The 23,765-nt window shown below is 39.2% G+C and overlaps 2 protein-coding genes across 3 annotated transcripts; both read left to right on the forward strand.

Moving 5' to 3' along the window:
* Positions 1–879: 879 nt before the first annotated feature.
* capn8 (calpain 8) lies at positions 880–10,940 on the forward strand. The gene is made up of 21 exons (XM_030772748.1): positions 880–1,116; positions 1,886–1,955; positions 2,956–3,074; positions 3,346–3,479; positions 4,669–4,837; positions 5,226–5,309; positions 5,390–5,475; positions 5,731–5,805; positions 5,907–6,067; positions 6,778–6,947; positions 7,045–7,056; positions 7,343–7,554; positions 7,972–8,008; positions 8,140–8,205; positions 8,407–8,464; positions 8,622–8,686; positions 8,872–8,940; positions 10,130–10,208; positions 10,473–10,589; positions 10,752–10,810; positions 10,917–10,940. The coding sequence occupies exons 1-21, from the start codon at positions 880–882 to the stop codon at positions 10,938–10,940; spliced, it is 2,103 nt and encodes a 700-aa protein (XP_030628608.1).
* A 722-nt stretch (positions 10,941–11,662) lies between these two features.
* Positions 11,663–23,694, forward strand: capn2l (calpain 2, (m/II) large subunit, like). 2 transcript variants are annotated; one of them, XM_030770474.1, is made up of 22 exons: positions 11,663–12,037; positions 13,372–13,441; positions 15,273–15,391; positions 15,718–15,851; positions 16,336–16,504; positions 16,589–16,672; positions 16,878–16,963; positions 17,561–17,635; positions 18,042–18,202; positions 18,514–18,683; positions 18,802–18,813; positions 19,037–19,248; positions 19,583–19,619; positions 20,279–20,281; positions 21,384–21,449; positions 21,555–21,612; positions 21,845–21,909; positions 22,029–22,097; positions 22,255–22,333; positions 22,471–22,587; positions 22,790–22,848; positions 23,311–23,694. In XM_030770474.1, the coding sequence occupies exons 1-22, from the start codon at positions 11,801–11,803 to the stop codon at positions 23,332–23,334; spliced, it is 2,106 nt and encodes a 701-aa protein (XP_030626334.1). In that variant the 5' UTR covers positions 11,663–11,800; the 3' UTR covers positions 23,335–23,694. The 2 variants fall into 2 exon arrangements, with proteins under 2 accessions (XP_030626334.1, XP_030626333.1); XM_030770473.1 differs by lacking the exon at positions 20,279–20,281.
* The last annotated feature ends 71 nt before the right edge of the window (positions 23,695–23,765 follow it).

The raw sequence follows: 23,765 nt of genomic DNA on the forward strand, positions 1-23,765 counted from the left end.
CATTCTTGCCCCCTTAATTTACATTAATTATATCTAAAAGAATCTGTGTGTCCACCGAACCTTTAATTATGTGCACCACAACCATATAACCACAGTGATCATTTACAGCTGCCACAGGCACATGCAGAATTCTCAGTCATTCCGAGATGTTTACTCATGTATACGGCTTTCATGTCTTTGACGTAGTTTATCTACTTCTATTACTTCTGTTACTTCTGTTACTGATGTGCTATGCGTAAGAACATATTCGCAAGGTACTGTGGGAGTTGAAGTAACTGTGAACACTTTCACCTATCACAAAGTGCCCACCTCTGGAGCAATGCTGGCGATGCATATGCACAAAATGTATAAAAACACTACCGCTCGCTCTCTCTCTCTCTCTCTCTCTCTCTCTCTCTCTCTGTCTCAGCTCCCGAACTTGTAAATGTATTAAACAGAAATAAAAACTTTTTTTCACAAAGCGGACAGACATATTTATAAAAAGACCTCTGGAAACAGTGATGGGATAATTACGTGCATGTTTACATGATCAGCTGTCTCTTTGACCCTGTCAGAGAAATGCCTCTGTGCTCCCAGGTCAAATTTGTAGTGTTAATAATCTTTGTGTAGTGCAATCTAAACAGGCTTTCTAGAAGGACATTACATTTTGATTATTCAGGGTCATTCATCTTAAAGCTTGAAAAATAGATTTTGACACTATCAGTAGATAACTTAACACCTGAGATGCCAAAGCCACACCTTCCATAGTGACCATGCTACCTGAACATAGGAATACCTGACTCCTCCTCACCCCACCTCTTCCCTGAAGTTTTTCAACCTATATCCTGGCTTATGTTACACACTCAGCACACACTCCATTTGATCTGACAAGGTGTTAAAATGTCAAGCAGAGCCCTACACCTAGCCTGGCGTAAGAACAGAGAGGAGGGATTGGGAAGCAATGACAAGGCTGTTCCCTTTAACAAACAGGACTTCCAGGCACTCAGGGATCAGTGTCTGGAAAGAGGGGTCCTCTTCTGTGACCCGACTTTTCCTGCTGAGCCTGACTCTTTAGGGTACAATGAGCTTGGACGTTACTCCTCAAAAACCCGTGGTGTGGAGTGGAAAAGACCCAAGGTAGGTGCACTGTTTCTTATGAAGTCCTAGGTGGGAGCCGTGGGTAAATCTGAAACAGTTATTGCTCTGTGACAATACTATTTAACTAAGTAAGGTCAGTCAAGGTCAGCTAAAATTATTCATAGCATTAAGAAAATTATACTTGTTCATTTTCAGATTCATATTTTTTTTTAATCATTGGCATGATTAAAAGAAAAAACTGTTTTTTGCTAAACACACCCATAACAGGATGTTTGTGAGTTCTTTTAAGTAATCACGGTGACAGATGGGAGAGTGACTGTGAAAAGGGACGCGGGGTGCTTCTCATAAAATGAAGCGAAACCTATTCCTGTTTGAAGTTTTATATCCACCTTACTCTGTTGCCACGGTAACCTTTTGCGGCTCAGGTTACTTACCTAGAGGCTGTGATGGTGACAAACAGTAGCATTTGTTTTTGTCTTTTAACCGTGTCTTTAATTATTAACAGCATCTGTTTGTAAGGTTGCTGCCTTTTTTAATCATACAGCTCAGTAATGAATCATGAAATTTTTTGTTCGCCTTCCTCAGCAATAACAGATTACAGTATCAGCGACAAATGTGTTATAGCCTACCCACCCTTCAGGAAGCAGATAATTTTTAGGGTGTAGTGTTTTGGCTAGTTTTTTTTTTTTTGTTTTTTTTCTTCTCAGCAGTGACCAGCGAATAATATGAATGAATAATACATTGTATTCTGAAAATATTTCATCTCTGCAAGTTAAATAATATGTTCTGATCATGTCCTGTTTTGTAGGAGCTGTGCTCAAACCCTCAGTTCATTGTCGGAGGGGCCACAAGGACAGATATCTGCCAAGGAGCTTTAGGTCAGTGCGTTGTCTTTTGCAACCAGTCACACTTATTTCAGAACTGCAAGGCCCAAAATAAATCAAAATGATCTGAAAGTAGCCCGTAACTAAGTTGGTCTAAAAATAATGAGCAGGTAAGTATAGCATACCCTGATACAGTTGGATTTCGCACTGCATCACGTGTAGACATAGCTATCGCTTTGTTCTTCTTTACATGCAGGCCAAACAATCAAGAAAGTGTCTATCACAGTCATTTCAAAAGTATTTGCTGAGATGGCAATGGTAAGACCTAGAGTTGTGTTCTGCGGGGTAACTGTCTAAAGCATCGTATGCATTATGCATGAGCTCTGAAGACAAGGAGTCAAATGCAAGTGTAAGATCTGTGCTCTTTCAGTTTAGACTGGTAACTGTTGCCGGTGTTGTTCTGCTACTCTGCCTCAGCGTGTTTAACTGATGAGCCTAAAGCCTTCCACTGTTACAGGTTCATTAATGATGAATATGGGCCATTAGACTTTGTGTATATGTATCATTTTCAGTAACAGATTCTCTTTTAAGCCATATGTCCTGTCTTCTGTTGACTCCTTTATTTGTCAGTAGTCCACCCAAAATTTACACACAAAGTGTAAATTAGAACTGCCTGACACAGCAAATATAACCTCGGACCCAGTTTCTGATTTTGGCGTGAGTCATGGCTTTATAGATTCAGGTCATCACTGTTTGCCCATTAGTCAGAATGTGCACAGAGGCTTTGACCCCAGTTTTAATCCACTCTTGTCTTCCTACTTGCCTCATCCGCAGTTCACTTAATGTCGTTCACAAATTTACCATTTGGCTCCATCAGGAGAGTTTCTCTAGGCCTTTAATTATAAAAAAAAAAATCATTGACCTCATTTGTAATCATACATCTGCAAAAAAACATTACAGAATGGATTGTAAGGCCTTTGTTTTCCGTAAATGTGTCACTGCCTCATAAAAAATTATGGATTACATCCTTTTGGCACTTTTGGTATTTGCACAGGAGACTGCTGGTTACTGGCAGCCATTGCCTCTTTGACCCTAAACAAGGACATTCTTGCTCGAGTTGTTCCTCCTGGACAGAGCTTTGAGGAGAACTATGCTGGAATCTTTCATTTTCAGGTGAACATTTACTTCCTTTAGATAGCAGCTTTCCCTTGGCCAAGCAGCTCTGTTTATAATCATTAGCACATGCAAAAAATTGTCCAAATAAACCTTAGCGACTGAGGTACGATACGTTCTGGTTTTATGCAAACAATGATTTGAATAGAAAGAAAGTGTTAACCAGATTCTAAACACCACACACTCATTGGAAGAGGACGAAACAAAATACAGGACAACAAATAAGGACAAGTACGATTTTCAACGACTGTTGTCCAAAACCTGTTTGCAGCTTTGGCAGTATGGAGAATGGGTGGACGTTGTCATTGACGACCGGTTGCCCACCAGGGATGGGAAGCTGCTGTTTGTTCACTCTGCAGAAGGTTCTGAGTTCTGGAGTGCTCTGCTGGAGAAGGCCTATGCCAAGTGAGTACACTTTTCACGTGACGCAGACGAGAGAAGTGCTCTAGATGTAAGATGCAGAGGAGACTAGGGTTGGCTGTGACAGGTTTCAGTTCTATTGTCTGAAAAGACCACATTTAAATCTTGATTTAGACAGCCAACAACTTTCCGCTTTGAACCTGTCAGTTTGTTTTCACACTATGCAAGATATTATCAGTAGATGGAGAGAAATATTAAAATTGAACCCAACTCCTGGGTCTCTTTTACACTGTTTTGAATTAAAATTTGTGTTCACACAGTTTCAAGAAACTATGTGAGTCATCACATTTAACTTGGAAAAAATCAAAATCAAACAAAAATGAGAACAACTTTTGTGCTGTAATGTATAACATTAACATTTTAGAAAAAGGTTGTAATAGTCAGTCATGTGACTCTAGATAGATCATGAGGAAGGAAGTAAAAGTATTACAGATAGCTCATGGAACAGCAATCTGTCTTCCCTTACTTGCATTTTTAAGGAGTGGGTAAAAAATACACTCTTTTAGTAAAACGTTCAGATATATTTTGATAGCAGTGTAACGCTCAACAATGACTAACATTCTCCTTTGACTTTATTGGTATAAAATAGGTGCAAACTTATACCGGGATATCTGTCCTAGTGACTTCTGGCAAGACTCAATGGTCTGCTGTGAACTGGTGTCCCTGGTTCTTAGTTATTTAGCTATTGCATGTACAATCCAATCTTTTATGCTTCGGAATTTTTATAACGCCATGCACGGATAACAGCTGAAAAACAATTGTTTCAAATGGGAGCAATTGCCGAAGAAAGAAACCTCGATGACTCACATTGCATGAAAAACACATGAAACTTGTGTTTTATTTTGCATTTTACTGTGTTTAACTGTGTTTAGTGTTACTCTGAATTTTCACACGTCTCTCCTTAAATATTTTGAGTTAAATATTGGCAGTTGCCTGTGAGAGTTTTTATTTGCTTGTTGTGCCAAATCAGCAGTAGCGATGATCACCAGAACTGCACACTGGGTCATACTGCAAACAACCACAACCCAGAGTGTAAATGTGTGACTAATGTTATTAGTAATCTGTAACAGTGCCTGATAATGCAAATAAACTGGATAAAATGGAACATGAAACACGACAACATTTTTTTCCTGTAATTCCACTGCAATTTGTGTTTTGCTCAATGTCTTTACAGAGTTAACAGCTCATACGAGGCCTTATCTGGAGGCTGCACCACAGAGGGGTTTGAAGACTTCACTGGGGGAATTGCCGAAAACTATGATTTGCTGAGGGCTCCTCCACATCTATTTAAAATTATTCAGAAAGCTCTATACAGGGGCTCCCTCTTGGGTTGCTCCATTGATGTAAGGCTTCTTTTGCTCTGTTGTGTTTTGGTAAAACACCTCAGGAACAGGTCATAGCTGAAATGTACAGACAGTTACTTCCCAAAGTTTTGACATTTCCTGCTGTTATGTGCAGATTAAATAAATAATATTACCATGAAACAGACCATATTCAACCATTTCTTTTTTAACACAGCACAGCGGGAAAAAAAGTAATATCATTTGTCATTACAACAACCACTGAACTAATGGGTTGGGCATTACTGAGCTCAAGCTAGTATGCAGTAACATCGCTCTGTTGAAGAATAATGAGCACTTTATTCAGAGTGAGAGCTTTATTGAGAGTTGAAGCCTTGTTTCGTTTGTTTCTAGAGTCTATTCTTCAAGTGTTGTTCATGTTTCGTATTAGATCACCAGTGTGTATGAGACAGAGGCAGTAACGCGGCAGAAGCTGGTGAAGGGTCACGCCTACTCCATCACCGGGGCGGAAGTGGTGAGTGGATATAAAGTCACACATATGGGAGTGGTATCCATTTTTTAGCAGACTCTTCAGACTTCTTGTCTTCCTTGAAGGTCCATCTGTATGGGAGTCCAGTTGAGCTGGTTCGGATCAGAAACCCATGGGGTGAAGTGGAATGGACAGGCCCCTGGAGTGATGAGTGGGTGTAGAGTTTGTATGATTTCTGCAGGGCTATGCTTGACGTTAAACATTTGGACCTGAGATAACTTGGACTTAAACATTTGGACCTTCACACCTTTTATAACCTCCTGTTTAATTTTTCTTTTTTTTTTAAGATAAAGTATTTATTGCAGTATATCCAAAGCATGACTCCATATATTGCAGTTTCAACAACTGGACTTTAGCTGTCTTTTGGTGATTTCCAAAACACAAATAAACAAAAATCTCATTTTAGCTCCAGAGAATGGGATGGTGTCAGACCTGAAGAAAAATCCAAACTGGATTATTGTGCAGAGGATGGGGAATTTTGGTGAGGACAGTTTACCCTTTGATTCTAGACTTAATTTAGGGATGTCCTTGAGAAAAAACTTGTGACCAAAATAACTCCTTCCCATCCTCCTCTGTTGCTAGGATGGCCTATGCAGACTTTCTCAAGCAGTTCTCCAAACTGGAGATTTGTAACCTGACTCCAGATACACTGACTAGTGATGAAGTTGGTCGGTGGAGTTATTACCAGTTTGAGGGTAACTGGAGGGTGGGTTCCACAGCAGGGGGCTGCAGGAATCACCCAGGTAATCAGTCACCAGCTTTGGACAAACTCCTACTTTTTTACACATGAAACTTGGACAGTAGAAATATCATAAGACGTTTCAAATAGATAGTATGTGATAACTGTAGTTATTACATATATGTTGAAGAAACTATGTGAACTAACTCACAAAGATCAAGATTAGACTAAATGTGTTTGTTTTGCCCCAGAAGCATTGTTAAGTACTTACAGTAGTAAGGTAACAGATATGTCTGCTTCAAACCTCAAGGGCTGATATGAAATGAGAGACGGATCTCTTATCTGGATCTCTCCATCAGATATGGAAGCAGAGAGCAGAGAATATATACACTGAAATGCAGCCATCCACACACAAATGGGTCAAGAGAGGCATGTGGATAATTTGAATTCATTATCATTAAGAAGGCAGTCTTTGAAATATTTTCTATGAAAAAATTAAAAATGACACTGTAACATGGATTGGGTGTCTTTACTAAACGAACACAACTCTATGAACAACATGTTGCTTCTCAAACCAATAAAATAAAATATATCAAAGAGAGCCCTCTCAAATATTTGATAGGTTTTTTTTGACGTTCAGTATATATCTTGCATTTAAACACATACCTCTCTTCAAAAAAAAACATTTAAACCACCACCAAAATCATTCATTCTGAAAACACGTGATTCAGCACTTTCTGAAATGTTATGGTGTTATAATTTCTGTCTTTACAGCCACATTCTGCTCCAATCCCCAGTTTGCCATAAAACTGGAAGATGTGGACGATGACCCTCATGATGGAGAGGATGGATGCACGTTTCTCGTGGGTCTGATGCAGAAGGACGGGCGCAAAGAGAGGAGGTTTGGACGTGACCTAAATACAATTGGTTTTGCTATCTACCAGGTAAAGCGCCGAAATTCAGTTATTTTATCATGTGTAATTTATTGCTATGTGGTATAACTGTGGATAAGAAATGATCTATTGTCTGCTTGACTTTCAGGTTCCTGATGAGGTATGTGCAATAAACTTCTTATTTTACAAAAGAGGAATAGTGGTCGTTCATGAAAAATCAGTGTAAAATTAGCTCACTCACAAAGTACCACAGTGTACAGTTACATTGCGGTGCTTTCAGCATAGTGTTGCATAGTCCATTAAGCAAATTACAATTGTTTTACATCAGTGTAAGTACCAAAATATGCAGTCCCGGCTAAACTTTTTCACTTAAAATGTTAAAGTGAACCAATCATTTATTTTGTTTCTACCTTGCTCTTTCTCTCTATAATCCTCTGCGGGGGTAGTATAAGGGCTGCACTAACATCCACCTGGGTCCAGATGTGCTATTGCGTCAGAGAGCCATCGCTATGAGTCACACTTTTATCAACTTGAGGGAGGTTTGTGACCGTTTCAAGCTACCACCCGGTGAATATGTCATCATACCGTCGACCTTTGAGGCTCACCGCAAGGGCAGCTTCGTCCTGCGCGTCTTCTCTGAGAAACACGCTCACACCAGGTGGGTAAAAGTGTAGTTCTCCTATGGATGCACTGAAGATTATTACTGCAGCAAACAAAGGTAGTTAGGTGTTTAGTAAGAACGTCAGCTTCACAAATATCATTGTGGGTGTAGGACACAAAGGCATGCAGTTCACCCTTATCACCATGTGGTGGCGAAAGAGTACAGCTAATTGAGTCCATACTCATTTCTGTCATGTATGCCATTTCCCAGTTCTGCACATTGCAGATCTCTTTCTGCTCTAACACAGATATCTAGGTTATTCAATTGATTATAAGATTCATAATTAGCTGATGACTTAGATTATGTGTATTGCCATGCTGTAGTCTGCAGTTCCAGGATCAATATATGTGATTGAATAACTGTATATATCATCCAAATGTTTGCCAGTTTAATCATGTCCCTTTATCTTCATAGTCCTATGGAGGAGGATGTTACTGGAAAAGTCGAGGAGGTAAATAACACTAAGTGTGGAATAGCGCTCACTCATACAGTAGATAATGTCAAAACACACATCTTATTTGCCGTGTTTCCAAATATCCCTCTAATACCCAGGAGCTTAAATGACTATAACCTTTTTTTCAGGCTGATGTTGGAGAGAAAGATGTGGACCCCCATTTCAAACACCTGTTTATGAGGATTGCTGGAAATGTATGTACATCAAATCTGGTTAACATTTGCGAGTAGATTAATGTACATTCATATATTTCATTTTGCCAAACGTTTTACTGGATGTGTGTGTGTGTGTGTGTGTGTGTGTGTGTGTGTGTGTGTGTGTGTGTGTGCGTGCGTGTGTGCACGCGTGCGTGTGTTTGTCTTTTTGTTGTTTTGGGGGGGGCCTCTGTTTCCCAGGATTCTGAAATCTCTGTTCATGAACTTCAGCAGATTTTGAACAGAGTTGTGACTCATAGTAAGGAAGCATTCCTTTTTTAATTTAAATTTAAAATAAATCATTAAATGCTATTATCATCAGGGTTTGTCTGACTTGTTGAATGGGAATCATTTGTAGCAAAGAAAGCAGAATAGTAAATCTGTATAATGTCAAATGCGGGATTTATTTCACTCAGGAAGTGACATCAAGACAGACGGCTTTAGCATGGAGACCTGCCGTCACATCATTAGTCTGATGGATGTATCCTTATTCATTCATATCAATCTGACTTCACATTATAAAACAAGCTAAACGAATGGATAGAAGAATGAATGAATGGATAGAACAGGGAATGGAACCACTGATAGAAAGAAAAACATGCCTAGTTCTAGTCCTGTGGCTGCTATGATAAGATATTTGTGATGTTATGCCTTAATTGCAAACAGACAGATGGAAATGCTAAACTGGGCCTGGTTGAGTTCCACATTCTATGGATGAAAATCCAGAATTACATGGTAAGAATGACAGAGACTGTGATAAGGACTAAGAAAATGTAATGCATTACTACAACAAGCATTTTTTTGGCAGATTAAAAAAACTTGAAATGAATCTTGAATTTGAAAACATTTGGTCATCCATTCACATGACTCAGTTTTAAAAATGTGTTTCCTAAAACCAAGAAAGGTTTATCCTGATATCAGAGTTGCAATTAATCAGTTGAAGACAATTCTTGGTTGGCTCGCTATTGAATTTTTAGTCAAATGAATGGCTCTCTGCTAGCAAACTGCAATCAAAACCCAAAATCACAAGTTCATGTCATTCTGAAATTCACCCTTGTCGAACTACACGTAACCTGTTGCTCTTATCCAGAGCAACTTACAATCATTACCATATATGCACAAACGCACCTCCTTTGCAGCTTTGGAGTTGAATACCTTTGGTGAAAGGCAAATGAAACTTGGTGTTCAAACCCACAACCACCCATTTATCAGGCCCAGGGTCAGCATCCATGATGCCTGGGCCTGGGACAAAATTATTTGAACAGGCCCCTGCCCCCACCCCAATGAGTGAGAATCACTCTCTCTCCTGGGCACCCCCCAGCCCTCGGCTTGGCCCGGAACAACTTCCCTAGTTGTCCCCCCCAGATACCGGGCCTGATCAAGCCACTTACCTCATAGCAGCCAGTACAACAGGAAATACTGTAAAAGTGGAAGGAAGACAGGATTTAATTAGATATCAACAGTTCCAAGAAACAGGAAATCTTGATGTTACAGCAAGACTGTGATTCAGTAACATACTTTTGGATGCTTACAGGAATGAAGAATGAAGATTTTAAAACAGCAATCACAGTCTGCTGATTATTAGAATAACGCTGACAAATCTGTGAGAGATCTCAAAAATGCAGTGTATGCCAGGAGACCTACAAATATTCCTGAAGCAGAGGAGGGTTGCAAGGAAGAGAAGAAAAAGTCATAAAGCAAGGAGAAATTCTTAGTTGTCTGTGGGAGCATTTGGAAACTGTTATATATGCTCATTACTAACTCACACTTAAGGTTCATGGATGTCCGCAAATAGCCTCTTTACAACTTTCCAATTATTTTTAATCTGTAAACAGTACAAATAAATTGTTATCATTCACTAAGTCTTGCAGAGGTTGGATCAGTCAGCAAACCCACCATAACGTCTCATACTGATATCTCCTAGGACATTTTCAAGAAACATGACTCTGATAATTCTGGTACCATGAGCACACATGAGGTCAGGACTGCTTTGACTGAAGCAGGTGATGTCCAGCATGCAAATTTAAGTTGATTATCCTTTAATACTCAAAGTCAAGATTTTTAATTTGTTTAATTCCTTACATCTAGTTCGTGTTGATGTTTGTCCCTCAAAATGTAGCAAAAGGCATTTAAGTTCTCGTATATGAAAGCTAATTTGAAATTTTGAAATGTTGAATTTAAAAACTATTTGAGGATGGAAACGATGTGAGGATCACCAGCGCTATTGTACTGACAGGTAATTTACTTTTTATTTTTTTTTATTTTAGGGTTTCAGCTCAACAGCATCGTGTTGGAGGTAATCGTTTCTCACTACGCTAACCAGGAGTATGCGATTGATTTTGACGGATTTGTGACCTGCTTGATTCGACTGGAACTGCTCTTCAGTAAGTGGCGCTGTTCGATCTGTGCGTGATTACAGAAAGAGCTCGTGCGCTTCCTTCAGAACAAGGCCTTATTGCTGCGGTACGATAAGTGCATTTTCTTACGCCGAGCTAGGCCTGATGCTTATCTCTAGCTCATGTTTACGTCTTTTTTTCCATTTTAAGGAATGTTCAAAACACTTGATAAGAACGACACTGGGAAGATTCAGCTGGATATAGTTCAGGCAAGGATACTTTATCAATGTGTCATTTGTGATGTGAGATATGAAGGAAATAGCTGCAGAACCTTGATTCGTTGAAAACCTCACTCTGTGTGTATGTGCATTTCAGTGGCTGTGTTTGGCTCTCCACTGAAATTTCCGAAAACACTGATGGACCAGCGGAGGCATTTCCTACAATTATGATCAAGAGGATGTTATTCTAATTTGACAGGAGACAGCGGAGCGCTTGAAATTGTGTGTGCTATAAAAAATGGTGTTTAATTGCAAAAGCAATTAATTTGTTGTCATGATCATTGAGACAAGTGTTTAAGATATATATATATATATATATATATATATATATATATATATATTATTATTATTATTATTAAAAGAAACATTAAAGGAAACCAACATTTTACCTTCAAACTGTTGTTGGATTATTGACTATGGATTCCAGTTTTTCCCCGAAAATGCGAAATGTATTATGTGTGTATCTAAACAGAGTCTACGGATAATGTTTGGGATTACTAAATATCTAACAGCTTTGGCAAATACACTTATTTCCATACATGGGTAAGCTAGTTTCTGCTCAAATTTAAAAACAGTTCACAAACGAGCACAATTATGCTTGCCCAGTAATTTAACAGAAGAATTTGCATCTGTATAGCCTACATTTGGACCTGTTTAGGCAACTGCTCGATACATGCAGGCAGCCATATGAAAACCTCAAACAGCTTTTTTTGTCTGTCTGGAGTCCACACACACACAACTGGTAGTCGTGGTAGTCGATATCCCTCGATATACAGTACAATTCTCTTTCGGGATAGTTGACATTCTGGATGTGGTTCTGCTGAATTTAGTTCGATACCTACCTCTGGCACGTTTCTCTCTCAGAATGGTTGTAGTTCCGTAACCTGGAGCACACCCAGCGCCATAAAAAGATACCACACCTTTGCATGAAGATCCCAATACTAATGGATAGACGCTGACGGAAGAGACCTGAGAGCAAACATGTCTGGAATAGCAGCGAAGCTTCAACGCAACCGTGCGCGAGCGGAGGGCATCGGTACTAATGCTCAAGCCGTAAAATATCTCGGACAAGATTATGAGGCGTTGAAACGCAGTTGTCTAGAGAGTGGACGATTGTTTCATGATGAAACTTTTGAAGCCGTGACGTCCTCGTTAGGTTTCAATGAGCTTGGTCCAAGTTCTTACAAAGTGCGTGGTGTTGAATGGTTGAGACCGACGGTAAGAAGAATATGAGTAATATCCTCAGTTTAGCTAAAGTTTATAAATCATTAAGAACAGTCCTGAAGAACATTAATAGATTTTCTTGATTCTACGGTGTAAAAAATGTTAATGGCTGGCTTTCGAGAATGAGAATTCAAAGATAAATTATGTCACATCACTAGATTATGTCATAGCCTATGTCATGTGAACATTGTGTAGGCCTGTTTAATGTTTTAAAAAACATTTTTAAAACGATAATTTCATTTGATTTCAACTTCATATTTAATTTAAATAAATTATTTAACTTTATGAATTCATTTTTATTGGTACCTGGGCTTTCTCTCGCTGATGAAGAACTTAATACTTGTTGCTGAAGGGAAAACTTACTTATCGAGAATTCCTGAAGCACTCCCTGCCCATGTAGTTCGCTTCACGGGAGACAAACTGTATTGATGCCATGGCTTCCCACCATATGTCAAATAATATTAAGTTTGAAAACTTGCAGCCAATGGAATATTTTTCACAGCTCTTATCAGACAACTGATTTGAAATCAAAGTTAGGAAAAAATAATTTATAATTGAGAAACACCTCGGGCGCAGTTCTCAACTCCTATTCATGATACGCCCTCTAGGATGTCAGTTTTATTCAGTTATGATCTGCAGATTCCAGTTGCTTGGCATAGTAACTGCCTGAAGAGATAACAGCGGAAGGCAGACCTCGCTCCTCTCATCATTGGGAAGACAGGCCAATTTATGTTGTATCTGATTGATACACTACATTTTGTTTTTATTTTTTTTTTGTTTTCATTTGTCTGTTAACGTCTTTGTGTTGGTCTTTGAAGAGACTGTAGTGGCTTTCAGATCATATAGTACTCTGTCAAATATACTGAGTAAACTTTGTTCTATTGCAAAAGGCTGTAACAACGTTAGCCACTCCTGAGACCAGGAAGTCCTTAGAACAACAGCTGATCTTCCAAACTTTAAAAATGGCTCGCTGGGTGAAAGGATGTATCAGACAGTCACTTAAAACATAATGCTTAATGGAAGGAAAAAATCTTGCCAGAGACCCAGTTATTATGTCGTCAAATATTAGTTGAGTTGCAATCATAATGTTTCTTCTGCTATTGTTTGAATGTCTTGTCAGAGCACAGACTCAAATTTTGATCACAAACATATCACCACTCCATAATGGTTTTTTATTACTCACAAGTGGCATTCACAAGTGGCACGGCCAGTAGTGAGGCAGGCTAAGTGTCTCTTTGCTTTTAAAAGTGATGAAAAAAGGAAAAACAATTTCATGTGTATGATGTCCCTGGTGCATTATTCATCATGTCTTGTGTTTTGTTATGTAGGATTTGACATCAAGCCCGCAGTTTATTTCTCAAGGTGCTACCAGGACGGATATATGTCAAGGGGCCCTTGGTAAGTCCAGGTGATCTTACTGCAGTAATTTTTATATATTCAGTTTACATGATATTTTATTTTATTTGTTCAAGAAATATACCCTGTATGCTAACTTTAAATGTAGAACAAGCATTCAAATAGTTCCTGGAAAGCTCGTTCATAGAAGGTGAGGCATTTCTGGTTTAGGGAGTTTCTTAAACTACCTCTTTACAAACGTCAACAATGAAGTAAATTAGAGAGGGAGGACAGAGGACAGACAAAGAGAATGAGAGCAACAAAGAGAGAGAGAGGTTGTACGTGACAAAGGCTTTTCTCTTTTGATTTTTTGATTCTAACAAGAATACTCCTGAAAAAGTAATATGATGTTACAGTGTGTGTATCACCCAGTCCTGAGAATGGACTCTTCCATCCTCCTAATCTAAGACATGGGACACTTTATCCTCATCAGCTTCAAAGTATTCAGATTTTTTTCCAACTGTTCACCAGTTTGTGTGATTCACCTAATTATGGGCTGGATAACTCAGTAACGTTTGGAGGTAGTTGTGTTAGATCAGGACTGGACCCCTGAAAGAGAGAGGCCTTCCAGGTGGCTGATTGCTGATCTCAGTTCTGACAAATGCCTACAAGGAACTCATAGTGTTTCTAATGATAAGCTTTCTGTTATCATTACCTACACAGCATTTGTTAAAACAATGTATTAACTTAGTTAAAGTTCTTGTATGTATCCTTATGTAAGGTCTGTGCAGAAGGCTAACCAACTCAGTTTGAAGTTCTGAGTTTGTAATCAGTTGCTTAGTTACAGGGTAGTGTTTATTATAAAGTTTACGTTTCAGTCCAAACAAACTGAAGTTGGTTTCCTGTGTTGTTGTTTTGTTTTGTTGTTTTTTTTTCGTTTGCATGGCATGTAATCAGCCTTTACCAAGGAATTGTGTTTTCAATGCAGGAATGTTTTTCACAGTTTCATCAGCGCTAGTAGTTAGCATGCTCATGGTATGTTCCTGAACCTCGACTGCCACTCCAGTCTCTCTTGTTTTTCTACAACCTCAAACCACCAGCCTTAGGGAATTGTTCAAAGGTTCAGTGGTCAAAGGGTCTGTGTGACTCTATGAGCGAAATTCTTGTTACATTTTTGTAACAACCTTTCAAATGGCTACTATCACTCTTATGTCTGTAAGCATATACAATAGGACCCTGGTAAATGCGGCTTCCGTGTTTTATCTTTTTAATATCATTTCTTAGGAGGTTGTATTTAGAGATGCCAGCTGAAAATGGAAAATTCCTTTAGCAGTGGTGGGTGGAATGTGGAGATGTATCCAGAGAGAGAGAGAGAGAGAGAGAGAGAATACACTGAAATTTTCAAACTTGTCAGAACATGATGAATGAAAGCTCAGTGAAAGGTTTCAACCTCCGTGTTCAAACTCTGGCATTGCTGTGACTCAGAGGACGAGTGTGTTTTTCCCGTGGGTTCACCAGTGTTTTTGATTTCAGTTTCCCTGTCCTTAATCGTCCACATGATAAATCTGTTTGGCAAGAGACTGAAAACAAAGTCCAACAATTCGAGATCTTAAGAAGCTCTTTTGTGCCTGTACCTCCCTTACTTTTCTCCACAGAAGTTTTCCCAACATGTCTGACTCCTGCTTACCGTCATTCTGAGATGAAAAACCTGTTTCAAATATATTGACTTTTTCGCAGAAGAAACAAACAAAGTAGATATAGTCATTGAAAAGGGCTAAAAATGTAGCATGATAGAAGGAGGAATATTAACTTCTGTTGTAATGTCACGTCATTAATAGAGTTTTTAAACTCACTCTGTTCCATGTATAAGCATATAATCTCTGTTTGTTCACAGGTGACTGTTGGCTTTTGGCAGCCATTGCGTCTCTGACACTGAACCAGGATGTACTTGCACGTGTGGTCCCTCCTGAACAAAGCTTTGAGGAGGACTATGCAGGAATTTTTCATTTTCAGGTTAGTTATTTGTTAATAACAATTAAAATATGTCAATTCCTGACTCTACCTCTATCTGTCATGAAAAATAATTTAAGGATTCAGTTAACCCTTCACTTTGTTTATTCATAATAAATCTTCCTGATTATACTTGAACTGGTGAGCAGAAATAATTTCTACATGATCTTCCTGCTCTTTTATGCATTTCAAATTGATTAATATAATCATTTTACATTAGGTACAAACACAGAAATCCTTTTTAAAAGAGCATCAGGATTTTATTGTTCATTTCGATTCGCTTGTGTCATGATATGGAAAAGAATGCAAATCTTTCATGTTCCTAACAGTTCTGGCAGTTTGGAGAATGGGTGGACGTTGTCATTGACGACCGGTTGCCCACCAGGGATGGGGAGCTGCTGTTTGTTCACTCTGCAGAGGGTTCTGAGTTCTGGAGTGCTCTGCTGGAGAAGGCCTATGCAAAGTAAGAATAATTCAAATGATCTTTGACGTCGTCAAACAAACCCTCTGATTTCACTCAACAAACACACAGAGCGTTTCAACCTGTACTACAGGCTCTACTGGCTCCTTCCCCTTGAGCACTTGAGCTGCATTTTGAATAATATCACTAAACTCAGAGTTGCAGGCTGAGTTCTAATTTAAACCTGTATTCTGTATCTGTATTCTGCTCCTCAGTTTCTGTAGCAGTTCATGTAACACTACAGAAGTTTAAGATTTAACTCTGTGCTATTATACTACAAGGTTATTCTCCTCCGTTATCACATTAAAAGCAGAACCTTTGTGTCATTGTGTAGATCATACTGACTCTCAAGATCTCTGTCTCTGTCTGAGAATGTCCACTGACACACCTTATGTCTTACCAATAAAACACAGTCCTGCAGCTGAGATCCAGACATTTAGGACTAGTGCTTTAATAAGTGAAAACCCTTTTGTCTTTGTCCTGGTAGACTGAATGGTTGCTATGAGGCCTTGTCCGGTGGCACCACCACTGAGGGTTTCGAGGACTTCACCGGAGGTATTGCAGAGGTCCATGAGCTGAGTAGACCCAGTCCACACCTCTTCAAAATCATTCAGAAAGCCTTACGCAGGGGCTCACTCCTGGGCTGCTCTATCGATGTGAGAGGCTGAAGTTTCAGTGTCTAGCAGTGAAGCTAATGTATTAAAGCTGAGAGATATATGACTTGCTTTTGTTTGTTTTAGATTACAAGTTCAGCTGACTCTGAGGCTGTCACCTCACAGCAGCTGGTGAAAGGACATGCCTACTCTGTTACAGGGGCAGAAGAGGTGGGGAGGCACACAAACAGTGCCTTTATATTTATGGACTTTTTCATTTTCATTTCAGTCTTCTTATTCTTAATGAGAAAAAATACATTTAAGGAAATAAGAAGTATAGAATGCTTATTTGCGACATACTGTGTGTGTGTGTGTGTGTGTGTGTGTGTGTGTGTGTGTGTGTGTGTGTGTGTGCATGCGTGCGCAACATACTCAGGTGGTATACAGAGGAGAGTTGACCAAGTTGATCCGAATAAGAAATCCATGGGGTCAGGTGGAGTGGACTGGGCCATGGAGCGATCGGTGGGTATACAGAGTTCATCAAGTGACACGTACAAACTTCCACAATAACAAACCTCTGTGAAGCTACAGCTTTTATATCCAACAGGCACCTGAGCAAAACCTAACTAGGGCATACTGAACTGTTGCCCAACCCTCACAACAGCACAACCGACCACTCCCTCTCGTGGTCTTTTGAGGTTGTTTGTCATGGAGAGAATTGCGTTGTCATGGGAATGTTTTTCACTGACTGTCATATGTCCTCTGGGGAGAGGAGTGGCACAGAGCTGTCAGTACCTCTCCACTCCTCAGTGCTAACCTGTGTTTGCGCTATGCAAACATGGCAGGCAGTGTTACTCAACTGAGCCGTAGTAGCGGTTCGCTGTGATTAGCTGTTTTACAGTTGTGTAATCTAAGGCTCTGTTACAGCACTGGAAGCACAGGCAAATTGACTGGCAATAGAACAAATGAGTTTTTCCAGCTTAATTTCACAAAAGTGTGAAAAATTCAATTTGAGCGTGAGAGAACCCCTCAGCTGAAGAAACAGGAGAATGTTATTAAGTCCCTTCTGTTTTTCATAAGGAATAAATAGTGATGATTTGTGTTGTTATTGGTTCACAGGTCCTCACAGTGGCAGCAGATCAGTGATGAGGACAGAGACAGGCTTAGCCACAGGGCAGAAGATGGAGAGTTCTGGTAAATGCATTTTTAAAAGATCATGTGATTTAACATCATATTCTGCTTAACATGTTACTTAGAAACATGAATGTTGCCCAATTACATATGACAGATTAAAGGTAAGTTCAATGTCCTTGTCATATGGGCCCATTTTGTCAACTGTTTCCTCATAATTAAAAAGTTTACTGCTACTGGGGGCTTGGGGGGGTGGTGGTCATCCAGTAAGTGACTTTCACAGGCAAACTGAGTGAAAATTGCTTTACATACTGTCATAAAGACCCAAAGCAAAAGTATTGATCAGAAAATTAAGGTCAAGCCCAACGTCAAGCTAAGGGTAATAATGAATACATGTACAAAGAACAATGGATTTACCTTTTAACTGTTCGGATTAAGTCTCACAAATGAATTTTGATGTGTACCCTAGGATGTCTTTCTCTGACTTCCTGAACCACTACTCCCGAGTTGAGATCTGCAACCTCACCCCTGATGCACTGTCTGACGACAGTTACAAGAAATGGGCGCTGTCTAAGTTTGATGGCAACTGGAGAAGAGGGTCTACGGCCGGGGGCTGCAGAAACTTCCCAAGTAATTAAAGTCTTTGTGTCAGTGTCTTTTGAACTGTAGCGGGTTCGTTAGTGGGTAATATTAATAAGCCCTTATTACAGGATGGTTATGAGGGACAAAATTATTAGTGCTGTCCATTTCCTTCAGTGATGACCCTCCATGTATCGATCGCCTTACATTTCTGAGTTTCTTTCCGTAAGCTATTGGTCTTTATTTACCAAGAATCAAAGGTGCTGATACTCCAGACGTGCTATGCCAAATTGTGTGGAACTCTGTAGACCATCAGTTTATCAGATTATCAGCACATCAGGGCTCTGTTCTTTTGTCTCCAGATACATTTTGGACAAACCCTCAGTTTGTGATAAAACTGGAGGAGGAAGATGATGATCCCAACGATGATGAATCAGGTTGCAGTTTTGTGGTGGGCCTAATTCAGAAGAACCGCCGTAAAATGAGGAAGATTGGCGAAGACATGCATACCATTGGCTTTGCCATTTACGAGGTGAGGAAACAAGGATTCGTAAGAAGAAGCATGACTGCTTACATTCAGTCAGCATGCAGTGTTATGCTGATGGCTTTTGCTGCACTTTCTCATTAACCTCCGTACTTGTTTTCCGCAGGTTCCAGATGAGGTCAGTAAAAACTGGAAACACTACAAAGATGTGAAGATAAAGCTGAGTCAGCTAACCTGATATTTTTCACATTCTTCCTGGAGTTCATTTTTGTATATTACAAAGATACAGTTTAATACAGCTACAGCGAGAATCATGTATTTTTGCAGAGAGCGATATTTCCATGGTCGGTTTGATTGCATTTGATTTTTTTCCTTTGTATTTGGTTGTTGTTCTTGTCCAGTTCACCGGCCAGAGGAACGTTCACCTAAACCGTGAATACTTCCTTCGGCATGCTTCAAAAGCTCGATCTGAGACCTTTATCAACCTTCGGGAGGTGTGTAACCGCTTTTGTCTGCCTCCTGGCGAATACCTCATCGTGCCCTCTACCTTTGAGCCAAACAAGGACGGAGATTTCTGCGTGAGAGTGTTCTCCGAAAAACAAGCCGAATTCGAGTGAGTCCACAGTACCATTGTAATCTAGAACAGCTAAAACTAAAGTCAGGCAGAACATTTCATATATTTTACTCATTTGAGATGATTCATGTCAATGCTTGAACTGTTTAAAACATCAGACAGTGAAACAGTCCAACCTTTTATGAGCAACAGGACACTATACCGTAGCATCTATGCATATTTGCAAACTTGACTAAATGTATCCACACTAATAAAAACAACCCCTTTTTTTCAGCAGGGATTGAAAAGCTACATGTGTATTTCCCATGACACAGGGGAATCATATCGTTCTTGTTATGATTTTTCTCTTCAATTTGTGGTTTTTTTTTTCCAGAGAACTTGATGACCCTATAGAGTCAAAAGTGGAGGAGGTAATACGAGTCCAAAATACATTTAAAATAAACTCTATGCTTACCACATCACAAAACCTTTTCAAGAAGATATCTTGACTTCCCCGACTACCTTGAGAAATGTAGTTGCCACAGACTTGCTGCCTGTGCTTGTTTCTAATTGCTAAATGCCATCTCGTCACGCTGCCACTCAACCTTTCACCAGCCTTACTAGTGTTGCCAGATTGGGCAGATTGTGCAGTTGGCTATTTTTAATGACACTGTGTTTGAAAAGACAGCCTGAGGTGGTTAGAGAACATGGACAATGGACTTTGAAAAGATGCTGAAGCAACATTACTGAATAATTTCCTTTTTTAAAAACAGGAGTCTTAAATTTAAAAAAAGAAATCCACAAAAAAAATTTAAAGGACACTATGATAACAGAATTTCAGTGAATGTTGTTCTTTGTCCAACAAAGTTGTTTTAAGTTTCTGTCGGTTGGCTGTTCCTATTATGCAAATACAATGAAGGTGTACTGTTTGTTTTTTTGAAGTGGAATTGGTAAAGTGAGTCAGATGTAACACTGCCAATTGCTCTAATCGGGAATGTGATCTTTCTCACTCCGCACATGCTCAGTAAGGTTCCCTCACTGCATGCAAGAGATGCGCTGAAAGCTGACAACTTTGCAGATTTTGTCAAAGGAAGTTTGTTATTATGGTATGAAAGCTATTTTTCTTGTCCAGTATATTTTGGTTTGATCCTTGGTTTTTCTGTTAATAAATCGAAACTAGGATGCTGTTCATCGCTGTTTGATTAGCTTTACAGTAGTATGTTATTATCTTTTGATAGCACACAGGGCTTTGTCACTGTTACACTGTTACTGTTACAGCCCACTCTTTCAGTACAACTAACAACACACTAATAGCTATTGCAAATACAACCACATAAACAATGTAAGATATGAGTAATGATAATCAGATCAATCATCAGAGGACTTTTTCACACGGACTGACCCGACTTACAGTCTTAGGGATTAATGATGAGTATTCATTTACTCCAATTTCATCATGTATTTAATGAGCCTATTTGTATAAAAAAAATGTTGTGTATCATCCTTGAGAAACCTGATACAGCCAAGAGGGACATGAGACAGCCTGAGTATGCCGGATGTTTCCAAACCTTCTCTGCTTGTTTTGGGCTCTGCGCACAGAGTTCTCAGGGAAGTGACATGACACAATTTTGAACTCAGTTATTTATAACTCTTTCCTATTCAGATTACAGTGAAACAATGAAATAACATAAAATCAATAGATAAATCTGTGGAGTTGTCACATATGCTTTGCTAGTTGAAATGTTACATCTGACCCCACACCATGTTGCTACCGGTGTAGTGGGTGGGGTCAGCTGAAACATTCCTCTCTTGATTTAAATCAAAATCCGGTTTGAAACACATTGTGGGAACTTTTTCGTGGCATGGTTAATTGTTCAACAGATGTACATCTTCTGTACTAAAAATAATTGTTCTCAAACATTCGGTCTCAGAGGAATAACAGAAGAAGCAAGTGTTACACCTGACCCACTTTCCACCCCATATTTTTTGTTGTTGTTTGTTTTTTGTTTTTGATTTTTCAAAAACTATTTTTCAGTAGTTGTTTTGTTAAGTCAGCACTGACTGTATTAATGTCTGGAAGTGAATTAGTGTGAGTTCTCATCTCTGATCCTTAGGCCTACAGTGGTGGTATTGCTATTTTTGAAAACCTTTTTTAAAAGTCATTGACAAAAACTGTAGATACTTTATTATTCCAGATTGAAATCTCTGAGGATGACGTTGATGACAGGTTTAGATCTCTCTTTGGACAACTTGCAGGAGCAGTGAGTATTTCAGATGGGTTAAAGTAAATACTGTTATAATACTGTTATATTCCTGTACATATGAAAAACCATGTTCAACTTCTCCTCCATTCTGTTTCCATAAAGGATTGTGAAATTTCTGCCTTTGAGCTAAAAAATATCCTAAACAAAGTGGTGACTAAACGTAAGCATTCCTACCCATCTTTATTTATTCTTTTTGATTGCATATATGATAAATAATATGTTTGATAAGCCTGTCTTGGGTTTTATAATTCAAAATCACATGTCCATGTGGCAGAGAATATAATGTGTCTATAAATTGCCATTTGCAGAATAATTCTTGTAGAAAATATGATCATTGCTTTACTATGCAGTATATGAACTCTTACTGTGATAATTATGGGTTTTTTTTACAGGCAAAGATATCAAAACAGATGGATTTAGCCTTGAAACCTGTCGTAACATGGTCAACCTTCTAGATGTATCCTTTGCATTATACGTTGCCAGATGTTGTCCTTACTGGGATATCTCAGAAATGTCACTTCCATTATATATCATATTACGATCCTGTTACTCTGTGCCCTTGACTCAATGTCCCAGAAAGATGGAAGTGGAAAGTTGGGCCTTATTGAGTTCAAAGTTCTGTGGACCAAAATTGAGACCTTCCTGGTTAGTATCATGAACACTGTCCCTGATATTTCCTCATGATGACACCTCCACTATCAACTATAATACTATCTTGTGCACCATTTTCTTTCTGTACCCAAACTGAGGCAAAATCAAGTGTCTTGCAGAGTTGGCATCTGGTTGTTTCCTGTTTTATCAGAACATCTACCGTCAGAGGGATACAGACCAATCAGGAACCATGAGCTCCAGCGAGATGCGTGTGGCAGTGGAGGACGCAGGTTAGATAATCAACTCCCAAAATCAGGCCATGTCACGACACTTTCACCCATTTTTAACTACCTGCCGAACTCTTCATGATGCCGTGTGAACTTGCTGCAATACTTCTGTTAATGAGAGATAATCTGCATTCCTCTAGGATTTTCGCTGAACAATCCTTTACATCAGGTTTTGGTGGCACGCTACAGTGAGCCCAATCTCACCATCGACTTTGACAACTTTGTGGGTTGTCTGGTGCGCCTGGAGTCCATGTTTAGTAAGTTCGAAAAAATAATAAACACCGGGAGGAGGAATTCCCATTTTTCTAGCAACAACTGAATGAGAAATCCTGCTGTTGCATTGTACAGCAGATGTGTTTTTCCTTGTAATAAACCAGGGCTTATTTCTTGTCTTTTTGCACATTACATTTTGGAATATTTTCTACCTTTGAGACGACAATTTCATTTTATTCTGTGCAGAAACATTCAAAACTATGGACAAGGATGAGTCAGGAGTAGTGGAGCTGAACCTCTTGGAGGTAAGATTTAATAACATGCCTGCATGTCGAAACAAATCACTGTGAGAATATTTTTCCTTCTCCTCCCACTCAAGTCAAACCAGATTACCAGAGGTATCTGCTCACTGTTGTTACTGCCCTATTTCACTACATACACGTGTTAGCTAAAAGAAGCACACAAAAAAGAGCTGACCTATGAGGTAAACAATTGATGAAGTATAACAAAAGTATGAGATGATATGTACTTAACTTGACTTAACTTGTTTGTTATTGCTTTTGTCGTTGGTTTGCCCATTTATTTTAGTGACGGGGGATAAAATGAAAAAAAAAGGCACAATACAGTCTATTTATGTTAATCATATTCACCGTGTCATGAAACAAAAGTATTCTTTGTAACAAAAACAACAGGTGAAGCAATGCAGGAAGTTCATTCAGACAACAACTATTAACAAGATCTGTTTTGCATGTTTTGTCTCCCCTTAGTGGCTGAATTTTGCTCTGCTCTGAAGTGGAGCAGAATGGACATCCGACACACACCTTTCCTAAGCCGTCACACTAGTTTATGCACATCTCTTGCTTCATTCAAAACAATCACAACCGGGGCATTAGAGGAAGATCGCGTTTTATATCAGTTTTTACAAAGATATAACAAAATAGTTTGATGCATGAAGGACGACGTCTCAGGTCTCTACTTTCAGCAGATCAGTCGATATTTTTCACTCAGTGGCAAATCCTCCTCATGCTCTTTTCATGGAGGGAGAGTGCGTCACGTCCTTTACCTCCACCTTTTGTAACTGAACAGCAGTAACAGTGTCACCAAGTACTGTAGTTGAAGACTTATGCTGTGAAGGCCTGAAAAAACATACTGGAATGTCTTTTTCTTTTTTTTTTTTTATCATAGTAATGCTATAGGAGTGGTGTGAAAACGTCACTATAAC

Source organism: Chanos chanos, chromosome 4 (genome assembly GCF_902362185.1).
Source record: "Chanos chanos chromosome 4, fChaCha1.1, whole genome shotgun sequence".
Taxonomy (NCBI): Eukaryota; Metazoa; Chordata; class Actinopteri; order Gonorynchiformes; family Chanidae; genus Chanos; species Chanos chanos.

What these genes read in the sequence shown, in the direction of transcription:
- capn8 (XM_030772748.1), top strand. Translation starts at nt 880, where the DNA reads ATGTCAAGCAGAGCCCTACACCTAGCCTGGCGTAAGAACAGAGAGGAG. An exon ending in GAGAAACACGCTCACACCAG is followed by an intron (nt 7,555 to 7,971) that starts GTGGGTAAAAGT and finishes TTATCTTCATAG; the next exon opens with TCCTATGGAGGAGGATGTTA. An exon ending in TCGACTGGAACTGCTCTTCA is followed by an intron (nt 10,590 to 10,751) that starts GTAAGTGGCGCT and finishes TTCCATTTTAAG; the next exon opens with GAATGTTCAAAACACTTGAT.
- capn2l (XM_030770474.1), top strand. Translation starts at nt 11,801, where the DNA reads ATGTCTGGAATAGCAGCGAAGCTTCAACGCAACCGTGCGCGAGCGGAG. An exon ending in GCAGAAGATGGAGAGTTCTG is followed by an intron (nt 17,636 to 18,041) that starts GTAAATGCATTT and finishes TGTGTACCCTAG; the next exon opens with GATGTCTTTCTCTGACTTCC. An exon ending in TGGAGCTGAACCTCTTGGAG is followed by an intron (nt 22,849 to 23,310) that starts GTAAGATTTAAT and finishes GTCTCCCCTTAG; the next exon opens with TGGCTGAATTTTGCTCTGCT.